At 37.7% G+C, this 23,663-nt stretch overlaps 1 protein-coding gene across 1 annotated transcript in view; it reads right to left on the bottom strand.

Moving 5' to 3' along the window:
- Positions 1-11,105: 11,105 nt before the first annotated feature.
- The window catches only part of Nckap1 (NCK associated protein 1), a 90,079-nt gene continuing 77,521 nt past the window's right edge, over positions 11,106-23,663 (bottom strand). Inside the window, 7 exon segments of the mRNA XM_048345133.1 lie at positions 11,106-12,004; positions 13,605-13,694; positions 18,385-18,494; positions 19,251-19,281; positions 19,283-19,368; positions 23,070-23,121; positions 23,123-23,164. Of these exon segments, the coding sequence (XP_048201090.1) occupies positions 11,888-12,004; positions 13,605-13,694; positions 18,385-18,494; positions 19,251-19,281; positions 19,283-19,368; positions 23,070-23,121; positions 23,123-23,164 (528 nt within the window). The 3' untranslated portion in view covers positions 11,106-11,887.

Genomic DNA, 23,663 nt, shown 5'->3' with positions numbered 1-23,663 from the left:
TTTTACTTTCTGTCCCCAATATCTAACACACAGTAAGCATTTTGAGCCACAGCGCCACTTCTGGTTTTCTGGTGATTAACTGAAGAGTCTCATGGCCTTTTCTGACACAGCTGCTTTGAACTGTGATCATCAGATCTCAGCCTCCTGAGTAGCTATAATTACAGGTGTAAGCCATCAGTGCCCAGCTTCTTCCTTTCTTTCTTTGTAATGTGCATGTCCTTTAATCCCAGCTACTTAGGAAGATTATGGTCTGAGTCCAACCTGGGTAAAAACACAGATCCTACGTGGTACCTAAAGTAGAAAGGGCTAGAGGTATGGCAGCTGGAAGTGTGAATCTATCCGCCTAGCAAATGCTGTGCCCCGAGCTTAATTCCCAGGACCACCAAAACTAAACAAAAACTGGGTTTACTGAACTGATATTGGGTTATGGCATATGATTTCTAAGTTCTATGATTTATGTGTCAAAGCAAGGAAGGGGTACATGACATAAAAGCTGCTGAGGTTTTAAATTCTAGAATGATACATATCCATTGTCAAGATGAGTAGACTAGGGGCTGGGGATATAGCCTAGTGGCAAGAGTGCCTGCCTCGGATACACAAGGCCCTAGGTTCGATTCCCCAGCACCACATATACAGAAAACGGCCAGAAGCGGCGCTGTGGCTCAAGTGGCAGAGTGCTAGCCTTGAGCGGGAAGAAGCCAGGGACAGTGCTCAGGCCCTGAGTCCAAGGCCCAGGACTGGCAAAAAAAAAAGATGAGTAGACTAAAAGCTGACAATTTGTATTTAACTTTCATATTCAAGCATTGCTTTTAAATGAAAACTTGGCATATCAATCTTTGTTGTTGGTGAGGGTGGGGGTGGTCACCATGGGGCTTGAATTTAGGGCCTAGGTGGTGTCCCTGAGTTCTTTTGCTCTACCACTTTGAGCCACAGCTCCACTTCCAGTTTTCGGGTGGCTAATTAGAGCTAAGAGTCTCAAAGACTTTGCTGCCTCTGAGCTGGCTTGAATCGCAATCTCCAGATCTCAGCCTTTTAAGTTCCTAGGATTACAGATGTGTGCCCACCCCAGCAACCCAGTGCAAATCAATCTTTATAAACTCAATGGCATCAGTTAAAGCAGGAGAGGCTAATGCATAATTTCTCAGAAACCAATTGTCCATTATAATCCTCTTCAAGACACTACACATTGCAAATAGTCATATCTTCTCTCCTGACCTCTTTAGAACTTCAGCTACTTAGAATGTCAAGAAAAGTTCTGTTATTAACTTATTTCAAAAAGTAAAGAATTAAATCCTCTCCTAATAAGACCCCACGCTCAGAAAATATTTTGTGAAGTGAAAAAGGCTAGTGGCTGGACAGATGCTCTAAAATTTCATTGGTCAAAATGTCATTTGTATAATATCAGGAGCAAGTAATATATTTTTTTTTCTGTAGTGAGGAGGCCCAGAGGAACATGTACAAGCCTTTTCTCTCCTTTCAACACAATCTAGTTTTGCAAATGGCAATAAAACCAAGACCAATTGTGATCATTTTAGCTGAGCATCCAACCCAACTAGCTGTCTGAGCACTTTGTGAGCATCTCAAGTGTCACCCCAAGCACTATAGGAACTCTCCAGGTTTCCTGCCTCTCTCCTAGACAGACATCCCAAGGCTCAATCGCTCTGTATACTTTTAGGAACCTTTACTTCAAAAGGTATAAAGAAAGTGGTGCTATGGCTCAAGTGGTAGAGTCCTAGCCTTCAGCTCAAGGACAGCGCCCAGACCCAGAGTTCAAGCCCCATGACAGACAAAAAAACAAAAACAAAAACAAAAAAAGGTATAATGAGGGCTAGAAGCATGGGCCAAATGGTAAAGCCTCTACTTATTAAGTATAAGACATTAAATCCAAGCCACATAATGGAAATAAAAATAAATAAATACATAAAATATAATGAGATTAGCATATGAAGCCAGGCAGAGCTTTCTGAATAGGCTTGCTATAACATAGTTCAAAGGTTTGGGAAGATTCTTGCAAAGTGTTACATCTATTTTCCAACTGTAACATTTTCTGTAGAATACAAATAGTAAGATTTTGCTTTAGGAGATGGTTCACAGCTAAAGAGAGTATAGTTACGAGTTGTGTGACCTAGGCACGGTATTATCAGAGGCATGATATTTTTCACTTGCCAGCAACCTTGGGACCTGTGCTCAGATGTGACAGAAATAGCAGAACTCACTAGAGAGGGCATCATTGACTCCTCCAGTTACTTCTGGGTGCTGTGACCTCCAGCAGCAAAGGCATTCATTCCCCAAGGTTGTTCTGCTTTCTTAAAAGCCTTTGAGTGAGCCTCTACGGTCCTCACTGTGTGATCAGCTGCCAAAGGAATTGCCAGTGCAATCTTGAGCAGAGATGAAGAATTATACTGATAGGATAAAATTTCAAGGCTTACTAATCCCTTGTTTTTGGTGACATGAGATCATCAGGACAGCCTGCATTCAGAAGGCATTTCTGCAGAGGGATATGATTACAGTTAAGTGTCTCAAACCTCAAGCCTTTTCCCCTCATAGAGTACTGAGTCTAATTAAAGGTGAATCACTAGAATGAAAAGACCATTTTAACAAAATCAGGACAATCACTTTATAATTTCTCTGTTGCTCTTTAGTATTTCACTTACATCTCTCTTTTTAAAAAAATTGGAAATAAGAGTCTCGTGGATTCCACCCCCCCCCCCCCCGCCTTTGGGGTAGTGGAGGGGGTTTCAGAGGTGGAGAATAGTCTAACCTAAACATTTAACATTCTCAGGAATGAAAGCTCTCATATACTACTAAAAGTATGTGATTACTCTTTGAGGGCAATTTTATATTCTTTCGAGAGGTCGTATTTCATCACAGTTTTAATATTAAATTCCCTAATGATTAGTGATGTTGAACGTCTTTTCATGTATTCATTGCCCACATTTGTATATTTTCTTTTTCTTTTTAAATTTAACTTCATTGTCAAGGTGATGTACAGAGGGGTTACAGTTACATGCATAAGGCAGTGAGTACATTTCTTGACAAACTTGTTACCTCCTCCCTCATTTTTCTCCCACTTTCTCTCCTCCCCAACTCCCCCCACCTGAGTCATACAGTTAATTTCCAACATATTGTCTTGTATCACTGTTCCATTGGTTAGCCCTTTATCCTTTGTCTCACCATTTTGATGTTCCCCTTCCTGTGCCTAATTCAGATAAACAAATACAATACCCAGGGTACCAAAGTCAAATATAGTGATAACAGGGGCTAAGCCAAAGGAAAGAAAAATCCAAGAAAAAAGAAATAATTTCAATAGTACATGAAAAATAACAACGAGAGACATTTGATTTTCATTTGGTTTCATTTCACTTAGCATCATCTTATATGATCATATAATAGTCATTGAGCTATTTTGATCCTCTGCTAGGGCTATCCCAGACATATATTATTACCAATGAGGGAAAACATAGTCTTTTTCTTTGGGTCACTTCACTTAGTATGATTTTTTCCAAGTCTCTCCATTTCCTTATGAATGGGGCTTTCTGATAGAAGCATAGAATTCCATAGTGTATATATACCACATTTTCTTGATTCATTCATCTACTGAGTGGCATCAGTGTTGGTTCCATATTTTAGCTATGGTAAACAATGCTGCAATTAACATGGTTGTACTGGTAGCTTTAGTATGGCCTTGTTTGTGATTCTTTTGGGTAAATGCCCAGAAGTGGGGTTGCTGGGTTATAGGGGAGCTCTATGTTTAGCCTTTTGAGGAAATGAGGGCAATTCTATAAGATGAAAAAACCCAATCATCTAATAAATATAATCACCATTTACAGAATACCTACTCTAGGGCAAGCCTCAATCTATCTCATTATTGTATTTATGATGCTGACACTGTACTCATAAAAGGACATGTTGAATGGAAACCCCTTCCTATATAAAATAAATTGAAAAAATGTGTGTGCTAGTTAATGCTTACAAGAGCTCTCTAAAAAGTTTATTAAACACTTAAGGAAACAAATACAGAGAATTTGTCCATTACACAGTTGGGAGTCAAATGTCACATTTGCTTGATGCTGTAACTTCTTTCCATTGCCCACCCATCCATTAAATCTTCTAAGGAACCAGTGAATAATGACCATTAGCATTTCACTATGACTATGGTGATAAGGTTAAGCATGTGTCACATGGCATAGCAGAAGCACTGCACTAGTGTTCTAGTTCCCAAACATCCTTTTCTGTGACTTTGGTTAAATTAATTAACCTGTGCATAGGTGAACTGGATAATTCTAAGCTCTATTCAGCTATGAAAGACTAAAATGCTTCAAAATTGCAATCATTGCTACATGAGTGGCTCATTTAAGGATTAGCAATTATTACTGGAAATAACTTCATCTAATGTGTATATATACATATACATACACACACACACACACACACACACATACATAATACGTGTGTGAGTGTTTCTTTTTCCCAGTTCTGGGGCTTTGAACTCTAGGCGTGGGTGCTGGCTCCTGATCTTCTTTTGCTAAAGCACTCTGACACTAGAGCCACAGTGACACTTTTGGCCTTTTGAGTAAGTTTATTGGAGATAAGTCTCATGAAGTTTCCTACCCAAGCTAGTGCTGAACCCCAGTTCTTAGCTCTCAGCCTCCTGAGTAGGCAACAGCGCCCAGCTTCCATGTGTTATAAAGAAGTAATCAACTACACGCAGAGAACCTCCTACATCCATCTACTAGCAGACAGGTATTGTTTGTTACAAGGTGGGAATTCCCTTCAACAGCCAGATCCCTTCACAGAATAGCCAGTGTCATTTTTGTGCACATAAAAATTGAATACTTGGAATTGGAGGCATGACTCAGCTGACAGGGTAGTAGCCAATGAGCAAAAGTGTCAGGTACTGTGTTTGAATCCTGATCTTGGATCAAAAGAAAGAAAAGAAAAAGAAAGTAATATTGTATGAGTTTAACACTTAAATATCAAACGAGTGCTTTGTATGATGTAATTTGCCTCTAGTCCAGCACTTAGAAGGCTGAGGCAGGAGGAGCAAAAGTTTAAAGCCAGCTGGGGCTATGTAGTGAGATACTGTATCTGAAAATGGGAGGAGTATGGGATCTTCAAAATTGGAAAATATGTGACAGACTTTCTGGGAGTGATATTTGTAAGGTCTGCCCAGCCCTATGCAGGCGCCTTGCTTAAGTCTCTGCCCAGTACCTGTGTTACCTGGGTAACTGGCACACACAAACCTTACAATAATAAGTACTGGAAAGAAACCACTCAAAGGAACTAAGATTCATTGTGGTTTACAGTTTCAGTGGTTTCTGTTGTTGGTTGCTTGGCTCCTTTGCTTTTGGGAGACAGTGAGTGCATGGTGGAGTAGAACTGCTCAGCAGGTTGCAGACCCGAAAGCAGAAAACACTAGGAAGGACAAGTTATATATTGTAGGACATAAGCACTAGCTTCAATGGTAGCTACCAACTTAGGAGAAGCTATTTTTGTTGAGCCAAATCTTGCCAGATTTGTTTTTCTAGGGGTTGGATGAGTAGCTCAAGTGGTAGAGCTCCAGCTGAGTAAGAATTGTTTTTCAGGCACAGTTTCTCCTTTGGTCAGATATTCTGAAAACATTTAACCACTTTTCAAACTAGCCAATTGGGCAAGATTGTGATCCAAAGTTCTGACCAATCAGAACTAAGGGCAGTAACTTCATTAGGATAATACCTGGGTGAACTGCATGTTTGTTCACAGCATGTTGTTCACTTGGCTTCCTTTCAGCATGCCCTTCTACAGAAGTGAAATCGGGGCTTGCTGAGGTTTTTGGAGTTGGCATCCTCATTCCTATGTAACACTCTAATATCCTAAGACATTCCCAACAATATGTTCGGGGACATCCTCTAGTTTCCCACCACATTCCAATAATACTGTATTATGAATCCACTGAGGTATTAATCTATTAATTTGGTCAGAGCCCTTAGGACTCATCCACTTCACTAAAGTCCATCAACTGGTACCAAACTTTCAACCCAGGAGGGTCATGTCAAATTGCAAGTAACAGGTGGAGATTAAGAAAGAAATTGATTCAATAGATCCAGCTGAGGAGAACCACAGAGAAAAACTGAAGCAAGGAATCAAAATTGAACAAGTAAAGGCAGAAAGTGGGGCACAGTTCTCCCAAGCCCACTGTTAATTATTGAGGAAATGCTTCCAGTGCTTTATATACTAAGCAATATATAATGGGAAAATATGGGCTAGAAATCTTTATTAAAAATTAACCTCCGTTCTATTATTCTATCATTGTGTGACACTTGGTAAAAGATTTAGTTTCAGATGCAGTTCTCTTATTCATGAAAACTGGAGAAAGTTCTCACTGAGCAATTTAATTTTCAGATTAAATGAGATAAGGGGCATGAACAGCTCTAATTTCAGGACTGGCATTAGGTAAGCTCTGTGCTTTTTTTTTTTTTTTTGCCAGTCCTAGGGCTTGAACTCAGCGCCTGAGCACTGTTCCTGGATTCCTTTTGCTTAAGGCTAGCACTCTACCACTTGAGCCACAGTGCCACTTCTGGCTTTTTTCTATATATGTGGTGCTGAGGAATCGAGCCCAGGGCTTCATGTATACAAGACGAGCACTTTACCACTAGGCCATATTCCCAGCCCAGCTCTGTGTATCCTTTAGGCTATAGTTGGCGAAATAAACTTTACATAGCATTACTGGATTGAAGATCCATGCTCACAGGTGAGCGACATGAGAGGCAGTGCAATGATGAGAATTCAGCCCCTGGGCCACATTTAAAATCTTGGCTTCTGCTTCTATTCGGTATTTATGCAAGTGACCCTTCTTTGACCTTCAATTCCCACACAAATAAATAAGCTTGATCACATACAGGTGAAAATATTACAGAGGACTAAATTAGATAAAACATCACAGTTCTGGTGCAGAAATAAGCTCTCAATAAAATTAGGTAGCACTTTTGGATTGGACATCACCCCAAGCACCAGCCAAGGTAAAAACTTCCCTTTCTTGCCAGCCTAAATTTTGCTAGTTACACACAGACAATTGTACATTTTGGCTGAAGAATAAATTAGGACAAACTGACACTGAGTCAGCTTCAGCCTTTGCAGTCTGACAATGCCTTCTTCACTGTGCCTTCTGTAATCAATGACTATGTGATTGCATAGGTTATGGTCACATGTAATGAGCATGTTTTCTTTTTTTTGGGGGGGGGGGAGAGGGGTCCTTACTATATAGCCCAGGCTGGGATCAAACTCACAATTCTGCTTCCCCTTCCCTAGTATTAAATTTTGTTATAGTTCAATGTTCCCTTTCAAATAAAGATTAGCACTGCATATTCCTGGAGTGCAAATTTCCCTTTGTGCTTTAATGTACTGAATTTTTCTATCAGGTGAAATATGAATAGCCTCCAAAATGCAAGTATTTCTACTCAAGGGAAGAAGCTGAAAACTGTTGTGCATACAATTAAAGATGATATGCAAATTCAAGTTCAGAAGCAGTACTTCATATTGGCAGCCACTTATATTGCTTTACCTTTCTAAAATCAAGATGCCTGTAGTCCTTTTGGGCTACAGAGGCAAAATGCCTTAAACGGAGTGACTTATAAGAACAGAAATCCATTTCTAGCCATGCATGATGGTGCATAGGATTACAGAATCCTAGCACTAAATATGTAAGAGAACTATAGTTCCAGGCCAGCACTGGTTAAGAGAAACTCAGGCTAAACTGGGCTATCCAGCAAGACCTTGCATCAAAATACATTAAAGCGGGGGGGGGGGGGGGGGAATCATTTCTTATAAGTTGATGGTAGATTTGGGCTGAGGTCCTGGTTCAGGGGATGGTGACTTCTTGCTGCATAGTGACACATGGGGAGTTGCAGGGTAGTTCTGAGGAGACTTTTAGGAAACTAATCACACTTGAGAGAGCCTCACCCTCATTCAGAATCCCTTCCCAAAGGCCTATCTCCTAATACTGCCATGTTTGTTGGTTAGTTTTCAACTTGCAAAATTTTGGAGAATACAGATACTCAGATCGTAGTATGACATTTAAGAATAGTTTCTTGCTAAAGTAACTATGTAATGCAGTAAATGGATGCAAAAAATGTTTTTAGAAAAAGAAAATATACGCTAGATTTTTAAAAACAACTTCAAGTAGCACTTGATTTGTGAGGATACTTCAGTGAATTCATACTTCCACTAGAACTTCCAACATCTTCAAATCCTGTTAAAATTAGAAGTGGTGGGTTTTTTAAACTTAAAAAAAAATAAAACTCTCTACTCCATAACTGAAAGTAACTGCTGCCACATATTCTATAAGCTTCTCTTCCGATACTCCTGTTTATTTGTTAGTCAAATGCTGATTTCAAGACTCAGCCATTGACCATTTGGTCAAGTGTGATTTAAAGACACTATGAATGTGACTCAACCATATACCTACCACAGGCAAGATTTGGTAATCACTCAGGTCACATGTCCATACAGGATCATCTGCCCACTATCCATACCAATAATATGCCTATTCTCCTCACTCCCCAAGAAGTTAAGTAGGGGTTACAATGGGGGCTTACACTTTTAAACCAGAAAGAAGACATGGTCCTCTGTCACTAGGTTCTGGACTTCAGATAGCCAGTTTATCCTATTTATCTGTTTGTGTGCATGTGCACCCTCATGCCAGTCCTGGGCCCTGTCTGAGATTTTTTTTGCTCAAGACTAGCCTTCTACCATGTGAGCCACAGTTCCATTTCGGGCTTTTTTGGTGGTTTACTGGAGGTAAGAGTCTCATGGATTTTCCTGCCCAGGTTGGCTTTGAGCCACGATTCTCAGATCTCAGCCCCATGAGTAGCTAGGATTATAGGCATGAGCCTCCAGTGAGTGCCCAATTGTGTTGATGATATATGCTGCCATTTTGAGTGGCTATAAAGAAGTCATGAAAGACATAAGAAGTTATTACTTTAAGGACTATTCACAAACGTCTAGGAAGATTATATCTGAATTCTCACAAAGTCAAGTCATTGTAGTAGAATAAGCATAACTACAATAGCACATTAAGTATACAGTAAGTTTCTGTCTGACAGAATTTGGGCTTTGTTTAGGTCTCCTGATATGTAATATTTGTTATTTTTAATTAATGCCACAACTTAAGAGTGAATTAATGTACGTTTCCTTCTTTATTCATCAAGCTATATGAGAGTAGGTCTGCTAACTCTAAGTAAAGGAGAAAGAAGGCAACGAGAAAAGAAAAGGAAAAGAACTAGATAGCTAGAGGAGGGCCTGTAGCACTCCCTAGGACAAGACACTAACTGGTACACTTCTTTCTAACTTCTCATACATGTCACAAGCCTGTACTCAAATCTAGGGCTTTTACTTTCAATGTTCCCCTCTCTGACCTTTATCAGCTCAAATGTTTTCTCTTAGATAAATCTTCCCTGATAAAGCTTTTTCACATAGTACCTTCATAGATTCCCCACAACCTCCAGAATATCATCTAGAATCTGTGTAATGACCAGAATGCTTTCTCCCATCATTAAACGCAAATTTACAGTTAAAGGGCAGACTTCTCTATTTTACCCACCATTTTAACCAGGCAGATAAAACTTTCTGCTGAATTAATGAATAGGAAAGTGATAGGAATCAATTTTATTTCTCAGACATTTCCTAAGGGTCAAGTTCACCAGGACATAGATCCAAGGAATTTCCAATAAAGAAAAACAAGACCTTCCCTAAATGTCCATCCAAATAAAGTTACTAAATTATTCATGGTATATATATGGAGGCATTACAAAGAATATCAAACACCTTTTACTACTTTTGAATGACATAGCAGATCACAAAGTATGTATAGCATGATTATATTATAGAGAAAACAAAAACAGTATGGAATAATGTAAGGCTAGAAGAAAATAACAAAGGTTAAAATAAGACATTAAAAAGTTAGAAAAAAATAGTTATCAATTTACTTTTAACTTTTTCTTCCAAGTTACCCTACCAACCCCTCCTACCACTTTTTTTCTCTCTCTCTTTTATTTTTGGTAGAAAAACTTTCTGCAAAAAATAATCCAATGAAATGCCAGTCAGTAAGTGTGGTTGGATGTATGAGAAAAAAATCTGGGCAAGAAAGACTTCTTAACTACAAAAAGGTAATCTTTTCTTGGCCTAACAGTGGTAGAACATGGCTTATTTGTTTCACATATTGCAAAATGTACATATTCAAATGCCTGCTTTCCTTTCAGTATAGTACTGCCAACAAAGTTATTACCACTCTAGGATTCTCCTATTTTAAAGTTAACAACATTAAATCATAGTCTGTTTATGTACAGTAAGTAGTTGAAACTATTTTAAGTCTGAAACTATTCCATTAGATTTCTCTTTTAAAAACCCTATGGAACTACTAAAATCCTTTATCATGACAGCTATTCCCTAACAAATATAAAGTACACAAACAATATGCCAAATAGCAGTACAGTGATCTTGTACACACTGATTCCATCTCACTCTCTATATATGAACAAAGAAAAATATTATAACTGAATTCCCAGCAGCTTTCTTTTATCTCAACACAAGCTACCAGTGTATACATAAGAATCTGTAAATAACAGCTCTTTATGATATCCAGAAACCAAGCTGTTGAAAAACAGTCTTTACAATGTCAATCAAAGAGCAAAAAAACAACTGGTTAATTTTTAAACTAAATGAGCTGCTTTGGCCTTTAAGCCAACCAGTGAGCAAAAGGCCCTTTGTGGCTATCCATTCACTACTGACTGACACAGCACTACATTTGCACTAGTGACTATCTCTCATTTCTTCTCTCATTGCTTTAAGTAACTGCATTTGGGAACAGATGTAATTAGCAAATTGATGGCACAAGTTTTCTTTTAGTTCTTAACTTTAAACAGTTTTATGAAATTGTATTTTATTTCAGTATTTTCCCCCTAGGGGAATATTTTCTAAAACATTTAGGCAGCTCTTGTAATAGTTGACCTTAGCAAAATGATTTGTTAAAATATTTCTAAGCCAAAGTATGTTTTAAACTAAGTTTAAACTACAACTTTCATACTGTCATATAATTTTGCAAAGATCTTAATTGAAGAAATCATTCAAAATGTGATATAGTCTAGTGTTTATTTTATGTTATGGCAGATACACTTGAATTTCAAAATTTTAAAACATATAAAAAGTGGTTAAGGACTAACATTTGTATCAACAGTTGATAAATGTCTAAGATTGTTTATTATACAGCAGGATACAATGGTAGTGCTTATGCCAACAGGGCACCATGGAAGTAAGTCTAAAAATTATCACTAGGCTTTGTACAAGCAACAACATAGGCTGCTGTTTTAGAAGTGTAGGACACGATCTGCTTCTAATGCTAAGCAGTCCTTTAACATTTTTAATGTTATACAGTGTTAGAGTATTTAGTTTGGCAAATGTTTCAAAATAAAGTAGAAATGTATTCATAACATCACATAAATGCACATCCAATTTGTGTTTTCATTAAGAACCATAGGTATAGATCAGTACTCCTCCCTATATGAAATAATTTACACACAGATGAATGCTATATCACTATCTAAAATAATCACTAAATACAATTCTTTTTCAGAAATAAACCAAGCAATTTTTTCATTATCAAATATCAAAAACATGTTTTGCAAACAAATGATACTCCAAAATTATAGGAATTATATCAGTGAATGTGCAACCTAAATCAACCAAGTATACTGTAATACAGCCATATTAAGAAACCAATGATCAGAAAATACAACCGTATGAAAGAAACTTATAATTCACAAAACTATTTCAGGCCTTATGGTAAAATATTTCCACAGTTTACAGATAAACCAAGGCAACAAAAATGCGTGCTTGTCTTGAATAAGTAGGTATTTTATGCAGAAGATGTAACACTTTGTTTGTAGACAGCATGGTATGCATTTCTCAGCAACACATAAGGAAAACAAGACTCCAAGAGATCCATTGTCAGGAATGGTGATTCCTGTACAATCTGAAAAATTCCAAAAATTAGTCAAAATTCAAGAGTTTTATACCAGGACATTTACTGACAACTAAAAGGATACAATTTTTAAATTGCTCTTAGTAGAATCCAAACAATTTTCTTCCTTTTAAATTATTCTTAAGCAGATGAACAAAGGAGTTTCAATTAAAGGTCAGTTTGAGTACAACGTATCTTGATCACTGTCATCCCTTCCATCCCTTCTACCATGCTCTCCCAACCCCACCCATTCCCAAATCACTTTATAAAAATTTTATTGTCAAGGTGATGTACAGAGGGGTTACAGTTACATATATAAGGTAGTGAGTACATTTCTTGTCATATGTTACCCCTTCCCTTGTTTTTCTCCTACCTTCCCTTCCCTCCAGGCTCTCCCCCCAATCATTCTCCTTTACTAAAAATCTAAAATGTAGACCAAAACATCTTTAAATGCCACTTTAATATTGAGTACCTTCACTATCTTCAGAAATACATTAGCTATGAAAAAGAATACAAAAATATTTTAAATATGATCCATGTCATTAAGCATAAAAACAAACTCAACATTAAGCTAGAAAATAAAACCAAACATAAGACTTAACTATATTAACTTAAATGGGAAGGTATAATTCTAGAGTTCCAAAGGAAAGAAAGATTAATGTTGATTACAGTAGGAAACATCATCCAGGGGAAAAAAGCTATAGGTTTTTGGTGGTTTTTTTTTTTTTTTTTGGTCAGTCATGGGGCTTGAACTCAGGGCCTAGGCACTGTCCCTGAGCTCTTTTGCTCAAGACTAGTGTTATCACTTCGAGTCATAGCACCACTTCCAGTTTTCTGGAAGTTAACTGGAGTCTCATGGACTTTCCTGGCTGGGCTGGCTTTGAACTTCGATCCTCAGATCTCAGCCTCCTGAGCAGCTAAGATTACTGGCACCCAGCTAAGCTATAGCTTTTTAAGTCATTAGAATATAGACCTCTGCAGAAATAACAAAGGACTAAAAACAAAAGAAGAGGCACAGGCAGGCAGAGCATTGATAAGGCATAGCTGGCTCATAGACTCTGCAGAGGAGGTCTTGACAAGGCCCAGTGAATAGGAAATTATATTAGATGGATACAATGGTCAAAAAATAGTAAGTTGGAAAAGAACAGAAAAGCTAGGAAAATACAAGCAATAGATTAGAAGAATATTGTATGTTAATAGTAATCATTGATTTTATTGTTGTCTGTTATGATATCTTCAGAGTAAACTATAATGTCAGTGCTTTTTAGTAATTTTTAGAAAGTGTATAGCTTGGGTGGAGTGAATGCAAGAGATGAAAACAAGTGTTCTAGCCTTTTAAGACATTGGGGAGCGGCTGGGAATATGGCCTAGTGGCAAGAGTGCTTGCCTCATATACATGAAGCCCTGGGTTCTATTCCCCAGCACCACATATATAGAAAATGGCCAGAAGTGGCACTGTGGCTCAAGTGGCAGAGTGCTAGCCTTGAACAAAAAGAAGCCAGGGACAATGCTCAGGCCCTGTGTTCAAGGCCCAGGACTGGCAAAAAAAAAAAAGACATTGAGGAATGACTAGAAATTCTGTTATTAATTGAAAAAGCAAAGTAAGGCTTACCATATCCAGCAGTAAATAAACGGATTCTCTATTTCTTGTTGTAGTTTTATCTGTCTCTTGACCAATTTTCAGTAGACTGGAAGATGCCAGCTTAAAAGTACACACAGAGAGTATTTTAATGAACTATTCATGAGTTATTTACTTTCAGTATGCTGCAATCCCCAACACATTTCAATCATTCACTGCTATATGTAAAATAATGAGTAACTTAACAAATGAGCCTAGACACTTTTCACTCAAATAATTTAGAGAAGTATCAAGGGATACATTTAATCAAGTATTCATTCTAGTCTTTAAAACTGGTATTTTTCAGAACATGCTTCTTTCTTATAATGATTCAAATTATTTTCTCTCTTACCAGTATTTGCATTAACTATACAATAAACTTTTCCTTAAGCCGTAATTTCATTTTCTATGGCCAACGGTGTTGGCAAGTACTAAATGGAAAATTCCATAATAAACAAGTTACTAAGTTTTAAATTACATGCCATTCTAAGTAGTGTGATGAAATCTGACACCATTGACTGCATCCTGCCAGGGACATGATTCACCCGTGTCCAGCACATCTATACTATAGAGGGCTATGCTACCTGTCTGTTGACTGTCACAGTCGTGCTATGACTATGTTCAAGTAATCCTTATTTTACTCAATAATGGTAACAACTCATATCACCCATATCATCAGCCATGCTGTGATCTGGATATGACAAAGAAGAGCTTATAAAGTTCTTCCTTTAAGTAAAAAAGTAAAGTCCTCAACTTACAGAAAGGGGAAAAAAAATCCTATCAAATGTTGAAACTGCTAAGACCTACAGTAAAACAAATCCCCTATCCATGAAATTGTGAAGGAATAACACATTGTGCTAGTCGGACTACCTGTCAAACTGAAATATGGTAACTGTGTTTTATGCTGTCTTAAAATGGAAAAGTCAAGACAAGACTGTCACACCTATAATACAAGCAACGGTGGGAGATGTACACAAAACTATTCCAACTGACAGCAACACAGTTTGTCAGAAGGCACTGAAGACTTCAGCCATGCATTCCTGGAAATGAGTGCATGTCATTTACTGCAAGTAAGGGATGATTGCACAGACTTAGCAACAGGCTTGGACTGAAAACTATAAAGTTAATTCAAAGAGGCTGAATTGGAGCTGCTGCCACATTTCTGGCAGAATTGAGGAAGTTCATAAAGGAGAAAGAGTACTTTCTAAAGCAAATATTCAACTACAATGAAACAAGAAGATACCAAATAGAACTTAAACTCAAAAAAAAAGTGTAAAGATGGCACCTGAACAACAAACATGGAAGGCCAGATTAAGTCCGTGAGACTCATCTCCAATTAAGCACCAAAAAAGCCGGAAGTGAAGCTGTGGCTCAAGGGGTACAACACGAACCTTGAGCAAAAAAGCTCAGTGACAGTGTCCAGACCCTGAATAAAAGCTCCAGGACTGGCACAAATAAAAAGGAGAGAGAAAAAGACTTCTAGAAGTTGGCACAAAACAAAAACAACTACTAAAGAATCCCAAACATTGACATCATCTCCCCCTGACACCAAACCATAAGCACTGCCATGACTTGATAGATGATCTTCCTTTTTAGGTATTGTCAGAAAATCAATAGTACCATAACACAACACCACAATGCCTGTATCCTTCACCTTGACTTATCATTCCTGCAGGCATTGGGCCATGCACTGCATCATCTCAGATCACTGCAAGGAGGATGAGCAGAATACAGTACTTTAAGACACCATATTCACCTAACTTTCATTTGTGTACTGGTAAACTTTTCTATTTTATTAATCTTGTTAAAATCATATTATGATTAATTTGAGATCAACTTTTTCATAGGAAAAATAGTATGTATATGGTACTGTCCATAGCTTTAGGCATGCATGGGGCGACCTTATACTGCATCTCTGGCAGATAAGAGGAAGTACTATATTTCTCAGTTCCACAATTTCACATTGGGTTTGAATTAAAAGAACTCTGAAATTAGGAAAGCAAGTCCTAAATAACAGGAATAGAAACACTTTAATACTACTTTTTTTTTTTTTTTTTTTTGGCCAGTCCTGGGCCTTGGACTCAGGGCCTGAGCACTGTCCCTGGCTTCTTCCCGCTCAAGGCTAGCACTCTGCCACTTGAGCCACAGCACCGCTTCTGGCCGTTTTCTGTATATGTGGTGCTGGGGAATCAAACCTAGGGCCTCGTGTATCCGAGGCAGGCACTCTTGCCACTAGGCTATATCCCCAGTCCACTTTAATACTACTTAAAAAAAATACTTTTATTATCTTTAAGCAGTTTTGCAAAGAGTTGCCATTCACCAAAGCAATTTATAAATACAGTGCATCTTGATCACTGTTACATCACCTCTTTCAACATTTTCACCCACTCCTCCTAACCAACCCCTCCTTTCCTTACATTAATTTTAGGTTATATACTTAATTTTTTGTCTTTTAACAAAGTAGTTTATGTGCACAACGCGTGTTGATCTATGTCATCACATCAAAATCTTCACACACACACACCCCTTTACCCCACTCCTTCCCTTATATTTCTCAATTCTGTGGTATATACAATGAATTCTTGTCTGCAATGAATCTCTTCCCTGATTTATTCTTCTATCCCTCTCCCTTTGGCTCCACCCTACAACCATCTTGGGAGCATCCATTCCCTGGAACATATTTTGTTGGGCTTTGACTTCATTTTTTTTTAAGGAATTATACTACTTGTACTCTCCATAATTTATTCGACTTCAATTACTTTGTTTGTGCCCCTTCCTTACCACTTAGTGTGTTTACTTATAGATTTATAGACACATTCTAGATACCACAAATGAGGGAGACCAACTTAAGTTTCTCTGGATCTCTAGAAAGCTAGTATGGGGGTTCCTCAAAAGACTAAACATAGGGCTGGGGATATAGCCTAGTGGCAAGAGTGCCTGCCTCGGATACACGAGGCCCTAGGTTCGATTCCCCAGCACCACATATACAGAAAACGGCCAGAAGCGGCACTGTGGCTCAAGTGGCAGAGTGCTAGCCTTGAGCGGGAAGAAGCCAGGGACAGTGCTCAGGCCCTGAGTCCAAGGCCCAGGACTGGCCAAAAAAAAAAAAAGACTAAACATAGAGCTACCCTATGACCCAACAATCCAATCCTGGGCATTTTCCCAATAGACCACAAACAAAGCCACATTAAAGCTGCTAGACAATCATGTTCATTGCAACATTATTTACCACAGATCAGAGAATCAGCCCAGATGCCTCTCAATGGACAAATAAATCAAGAAAGTGTGGTATATATACACAGTGGAATTCTATTCATCTATCAGAAAAAAAAATGATACTGTACCATCGGTAAAGAAATGGGAAGACATGAAAAAATTAAGCAAAGTAAGCAAGACCTGGAGAAATGTAGGCTGCTTGGTCTCCCTCATTTAATACTGCTTCCAAATGGAAGGTTTTTTCTTCAAGTTATTGCTGTATTTGTGTGTGTGTGTGTGTGTGTGTGTGTGTGAGAGAGAGAGAGAGAGAGAGAGAGAGAGAGTGGTGTGTGTGTGTGTGTGAGTGAGAGAGAGAGAGAGAGAGAGAGAGGAGAGAGACAGAGAGAGAGAGAGAGTCCTGGGGCTTGAACTCAGGACTTGGGCACTGTACCTGAGCTTTTTTTTTTTTTTTTGGCCAGTCCTGGGCCTTAGACTCAGGGCCTGAGCACTGTCCCTGGCTTCTCTTTGCTCAAGGCTAGCACTCTGCCACTTGAGCCACAGCGCCACTTCTGGCCGTTTTCTGTATATGTGGTGCTGGGGAATCGAACCAGGGCCTCATGTATACAAGGCAAGCTCTCTTGCCACTAGGCCATATCCCCAGCCCTGTACCTAAGCTTTTTTTAGCTCAAGGCTATTGCACCACCACTCCAGCCACAGTTCTACTTCCAGTTTTTTTTGGTAGTTGAAGGTAAGAGTCTTTCTTGCCCAGGCTAGCTTCAAATCATGATCCTCACATCTCAGCCTCCTGAGTAGCTAGGATTACAAAGCATGAGCCACCAGCATTCAGCTTATATTTGCTTTTAAAACAAATTAACTAAGCAACCTTAAAACCTAATAGGATCTGTACCTGGAAAAGGAAGAAAACACTCATTTTTCCATGTTCTATCTTTTCTGTTAAATAATATGTGAATGGTTATACTGATAAAGAAAAGAATGAGCTATACTAAGATTAATATTTGGCAAAGCTTGATTTAGTTTTTCTGATAGCAAGTAGTGCTTTTATTATTGAGTTTGTTGCTATGATCAGTCTCTTCACATATAAGAAAATAAATCCTTTTATAGGAAATAATTTCTCTCTGCCTCATTCCCCACCCCCCCATCCTATTCTTACAAACTACAGGAAAACTTCTAGGTCAGTCCAAATATCAACTTGGGAGAAAAAAAAAAAGGTCATTTTGTAAAGCTCAGTAAGTGGGGACAAAACTTTAGTTTGGAAGGAAAAATCATAAACTATTCCTTGATTTTTTTTTCTTTTTCTATTTTTGGTGCCAGTAAAGGGCTTGAACTCAGGGCCTTCTTCTGTTCCTTGATCTTACTGCCTGCTTTCACTTGTTGCTCTTTCCAAAACAAAAGCATTTAAGGAAAAGCAAAAGTTATATACTTGAAAAAAGAATTCAAGAGGTAAAAAATGTCATACAAAGAAGGATGTAAGTGAGGAGATTACTGTTAGAACTCACAGTCATAATAATTTTGTTTCCCTTTTAAAATGTCATGAATTTTGTTACTTGCTTATACATACCGCTAAAAATTCTTTGAGGCGGTCTTCAATACTTCCTTTGTGAATTGTAAATAAAGCTGCAGCAATCTGGTTGATAGCCTTGGCCAAGCAATGTATATTGTTGCAATGCCCTGAGAAAGAACAAACAGGGTTCTGTACACTCAGAGTGACCCCCAAAATTTCAAGTTACACACAGACAGCAAGTCTTTAATGATTTCACAATCTACATAAATCGTAACATGATTAAAAGTACAGCTGGGCACAAATGACTTGCTTACTTTCATGAAGTCTATGTTTTACAAATACTGTAGCAAGTAAGGAACAAATAATCAGGTCTATGTTATATAAAACAGGCAAATTCTTTCAAAACTCCTTAAAATAAATCAGGCACCCAATGTATACTACTTACAAAATTAAAAAAGACATATTAAGCTGCTTTACAAACATTTTAACGCCCAATTCCTAAAACAATCCTATGATTTGAATATTCTCTTTATCTCATTTCATATATCAGAAAATTAGGAATTCACAAAAGAAAATAGACTGTTTCAAGTTACACAGCTAGTAAGGGGCAGAACTTAAGTATCAATACTTTAATACATAAATAATACTACACCAAAACCAATGACTGTTGTTGTTGTTGTTGCTTTTGCAAGTCCTGGGGCTTGATCTCAAGGTCTGAAAACTGTCCCTGGCTTCTTTTTGCTCAAGGCTAGCCACTCTACCACTTGAGCCACAGCACCATTTCTGGCCTTTTCTGTTTATGTGGTCCTGAGGAGTCGAACCCAGGGCTTCATGAATGCAAGGCAAGCACTTTACCCCTAAACCATATTTCCAGCACCCCAATGATTGTTTTTATTGGCAAGATTATTTTAAACAACTCTTACCTTCAATGGCAGGGCTGTACTGAGACATCACAATTGCTGGCAAGTGTTGGCAAAGAAACAGCTACAAAGACCATGAGAAGGCAGGCAATTTTATATTCTTCTTCAGGACTAATGTTTTCTAAATAAGAATAAACCAAGTTATTTCTTCAAGATTAGATAAGAGATGATAATCTAAACTAGACAAAATAAATTTACTGAAAATTTTGATTACTTGTTTAAAAATGTGTTATTTCAATCAAAGATATTGAAATAAAACATTTCACTGGAGTTTTATAGAACTGGCTAAAATTTTGTAAGAAGAAATAAAGTAGAAACAATATATATTACTACTGGCTATAATCAACTTTCCAGGCTCCTAATATAACAGGACTCCTAATATAACAATAAAGCAAGATTTTATTTTGTTTATTTTTTTGGTCAAGTCTAGTGTTCTACCACTTTGAGTTACAGCTGTTTAGGTAGTAGAGAAAGAATATCTCGGTCTTGGGGCTGGAATATGGCCTACTGATGATACAAGTGCTTGCCTCCCACCTGTGAAGCCCTGGGTTCGATTCCTCAGCACCACATATATAGAAAGGGCCAGAAGTGGCACTGTGGCTCAAATGGCAGAGTGCCAGCCTTGAGCAAAAAGAAGCTAGGGTCAGTGCTCTAGGCCCTGAGTTCAGGTCCCAGAATTGGCAAAAGAAAGAAGAAGAAGAAGAGAAGAAGAAGAAGAAGAAGAAGAAGAAGAAGAAGAAGAAGAAAGAAGAAGAAGAAAGAAGAAGAAGAAGAAGAAGAAGAAGAAGAAGAAGAAGAAGGAAGAAGAAGGAGAAGGGGAAGGGGAAGGGAAGGGGAAGAGGAGGAAGAGGAGGAAGAGGAGGAAGAGGAGGAAGAGGAGGAGGAAGAGGAAGAGGAAGAGGAAGAGGAAGAGAGGAAGAGGAAGAGGAAGAGGAAGAGGAAGAGGAAGAGGAAGAGGAGAAGAAGAAGAAGAAGAAAGAAGAGAAGAAAGAAGAAGAAGGAAGAAGAAGAAGGAGAAGGAGAAGGAGAAGGAGAAGGAGAAGGAGAAGGAGAAGGAAGAAGGAGAAGGAAGAAGGAGAAGAAGAAGGAGAAGAAGAGAAGAAGAAAGAAGAAGAAGAAGAAGAAGAAGAAGAAAGAGAAGAAGAAGAAGAAGAAGAAGAAGAAGAAGAGAAGAAGAAGAAGAAGAAGAAGAAGAAAGAAGAAGAAGAAGAAGAAGAAGAAGAAGAAGAAGAAGAAGAAGAAGAAAAGAAGAAGAAGAAGAAGAAGAAGAAGAAGAAGAAGAAGAAGAAGAAGAAGAAGAGAAGAAGAAAAGAAGAAGAAGAAGAAGAAGAAGAAGAAGAAGAAGAAGAAAAAGAAGAAGAAGAAGAAGAAGAAGAAAGAAGAAGAAGAAGAAAGAAGAAGAAGAAGAGAGAAGAAGAAGAGAAGAAAGAAGAAGAAGAGAAGAAGAAGAAGAAGAAGAAGAAGAAGAAGAAGAAGAAGAAGAAGATGAAGAAGAAGAAGAAGAAGAGAAGAAGAAGAAAGAAGAAGAAGAAAGAAGAAGAAGAAGAAGAAGAAGAAGAAGAAGAAGAAGAAGAAGAAGAAGAAGAAGAAGAAGAAGAAGAAGAAGAAGAAGAAGAAGAAGAAGAAGAAGAAGAAGAAGAAGAAGAAGAAGGAAGAAAAGAAGAAGAAGAAGAAGAAGAAGAAGAAGAGAAGAAGAAGAAGAGAAGAAGAAGAGAGAAGAAGAAGAAGAAGAAGAAGAAGAAGAAGAAGAAGAAGAAGAAGAAAGAAGAAGAGAAGAAGAAGAAGAAGAAGAAGAAGAAGAAGAAGAAGAAGATGAAGAAGAAGAAGAAGAAGAAGAAGAAGAAGAAAGAAGAAGAAGAAGAAGAAGAAGAAGAAGAAGAAAGAAGAAGAAGAAGAAGAAGAGAAGAAAGAAGAAGAAGAAGAAGAAGAAGAAGAAGAAAGAAGAAGAAGAAGAAGAAGAAGATGAAGAAAGAAGAAGAAGAAGAAGAAGAAGAAGAAGAAGAAGAAGAAGAAGAAGAAGATGAAAGAAGAAAAGAAGAAGAAGAGAAGAAGAAGAAAAGAAGAAGAAGAAGAAGAAGAAAGAAGAGAAGAAGAAGAAGAAGAAGAAGAAGAATCTCAGCCTCTCCTGCCCAGCTGACTTTGAACCACAATTCTCAGATATCAGTCACCTGGGTAGCTGGGATTCCAAGAGTAAGCCACCAGGGCCTGGCTGTTATTGCCTTTTTTTTTTTTTAACTCTAAGGTTATAGGGCAAAATATAGCTAGGATAACTAGATCCTAAAATTTCCTAATTGGAAATTGATGAGAAATATACCAAAAAAACTTATTTGCTACAATTTAGATAATTTATCATCTCACACATTATTCTGCAAAAAAATCACCATAAGAAAAAATCTTTTAGTTTTTCCCTTAAACTAGATATGAATATAATTGCAGCTGCTTCTCACTCCATTAGTCAATTCTTACTATAATTTCTTAGGAAAATTGGAGTGTTATTCAGAAAATACTCAGTTATGTACCTAGGAACTTCTAATTATCCTACTATTCACCATCACATATAACTAAGAATTAAACATTTTTTAAAAGCAATGATATTGTAAAATTTTGGTTATAAAAAACAGCAATAGCAAAACAAGTGGTAATATAATGGTAATAATAATCCATAACTATAGTTAATGTACTGTATGACTAACATAAGGAGGAGGTGGGGGTAGGAGAAGAAGGAAAAGAAAATAAACAACAGAAAACAAACCAAAAATACTTCCCTTGACTTTTCTCCCTATTCTAGGTATTATATTATTTTTCTCCCTTAAAATAAAACTCTTTGGCAAAGTCATTTTATATTACAATCTCCCATTTTATTTTACTTTTAAAACTTCTTGTGGATCATGAGGCTTGAACTTACTTAGAGCCTGTCTCTAAGTTTTTTTTTTTTTTTTTTTTGGCCAGTCCTGGGCCTTGGGACTCAGGGCCTGAGCACTGTCCCTGGCTTCCTTTTGCTCAAGGCTAGCACTCTGCCACTTGAGCCACAGTGCCACTTCTGGCCGTTTTCTGTATATGTGGTGCTGGGGAATCGAACCCAGGGCCTCATGTATACGAGGCAAGCTCTCTTGCCACTAGGCTATATCCCCAGCCCCGTCTCTAAGCTTTTTTGCTCAAGGCTAATCACTTTGAACCACAGCGCAACTTCTAGTTTTCAGTTAGTTAACTGGAGATAAGGGCCTTTTCTGCCCAGGCAATCTTTAAACTGTGATCCTCAGATCTCAGCCTCCTCCTGAGTAGCTAGGATTACAGGTATGAGAAAGCAGCACCTGGCACTATGTCTATTTTTTTTTTCACCAGTAAGAATTCAATCTTTTGACTGTAAAACTCTGCTGGCACTGATTTTGTCAACAGAACTTATTAACATTTCAGAGTTGGTCATTCTCTTTCCACTTTCCTCTCTCCTGGTTTTTCCTCAACTTCACTAGTCCTTCCAGTGCAGTACCTTTTTGTTATTTCTTCCTCTTCTCATTGAGCTTTTGAAAGCTGAAGTAACTTAAAGTTCAAACTTTAGTCCTTGTCACTGCAGCAACAACATACACTAAAAAGACTAAGCAATCTCACTCAGTCTTCTGGCTTAGATGGTTTCTGTATAGTGACCATGAGACAACCTAAGCTCCAGAAAAAAGAGATCTTGATTTTCTGAACTAGTATACTCAAGCCAAGAAAGTAATATTAACAACAAAGTATGTTTTTGAATACACAGATAAATATACACATGTAACTATATTGCCCTGTTATTTTTAGTAAGGGTGCTACATATTTACCAATCCATTTTACCTGATTTTTGTGAGGAAAGAGCCACCACCAATGCAGGATCGATCTCACAAGGTAATCCCAGCAGCTGATGATAACTCATACACATTCATTGCAACCTAGTAAATACAAAGAAAATTACAAAAGTAAGAAATATCCTAGCAAACATCTGAGCAGATTCTCTTTAGTAAGCAAAAATTTAGTGTTTTAATCAGTCTGTTTGCTTGTAGGAACACTAGAGAACTTCTGAAACTTGGTAAAGCATATAGTATAACATATGTGTGTAAGTGCTTTAGTACTCTGTGACATACTGCTAGTTACAACTTTCCCACTATTAGGTCAAACACAGTTTATGTACACTTTGTAGCAAATTCCAATTGAATCACTGTAAAGCTAAAATTCCTCCCTAAATGTATAGGTGCAAAATACGCAACCAAGAGAAACAAATAAATGAACAAAATATGAAATAATACTGACTTATGTTTCATGTTTATTCAAATCTACAGAGACAATTATTTTTTATCAAAGCAATAACTAAAAATCTGATAAAAGAATTAATTTTTCTGTAAAACATAGGGATTTCAAGTACTTAGGATACTCCGACTGCTCAAAACTCTA

Source organism: Perognathus longimembris, chromosome 4 (assembly GCF_023159225.1).
Source record: "Perognathus longimembris pacificus isolate PPM17 chromosome 4, ASM2315922v1, whole genome shotgun sequence".
Classification (NCBI taxonomy): domain Eukaryota; kingdom Metazoa; phylum Chordata; class Mammalia; order Rodentia; family Heteromyidae; genus Perognathus; species Perognathus longimembris.
This window is presented reverse-complemented; position numbering and strand designations above follow the sequence as displayed.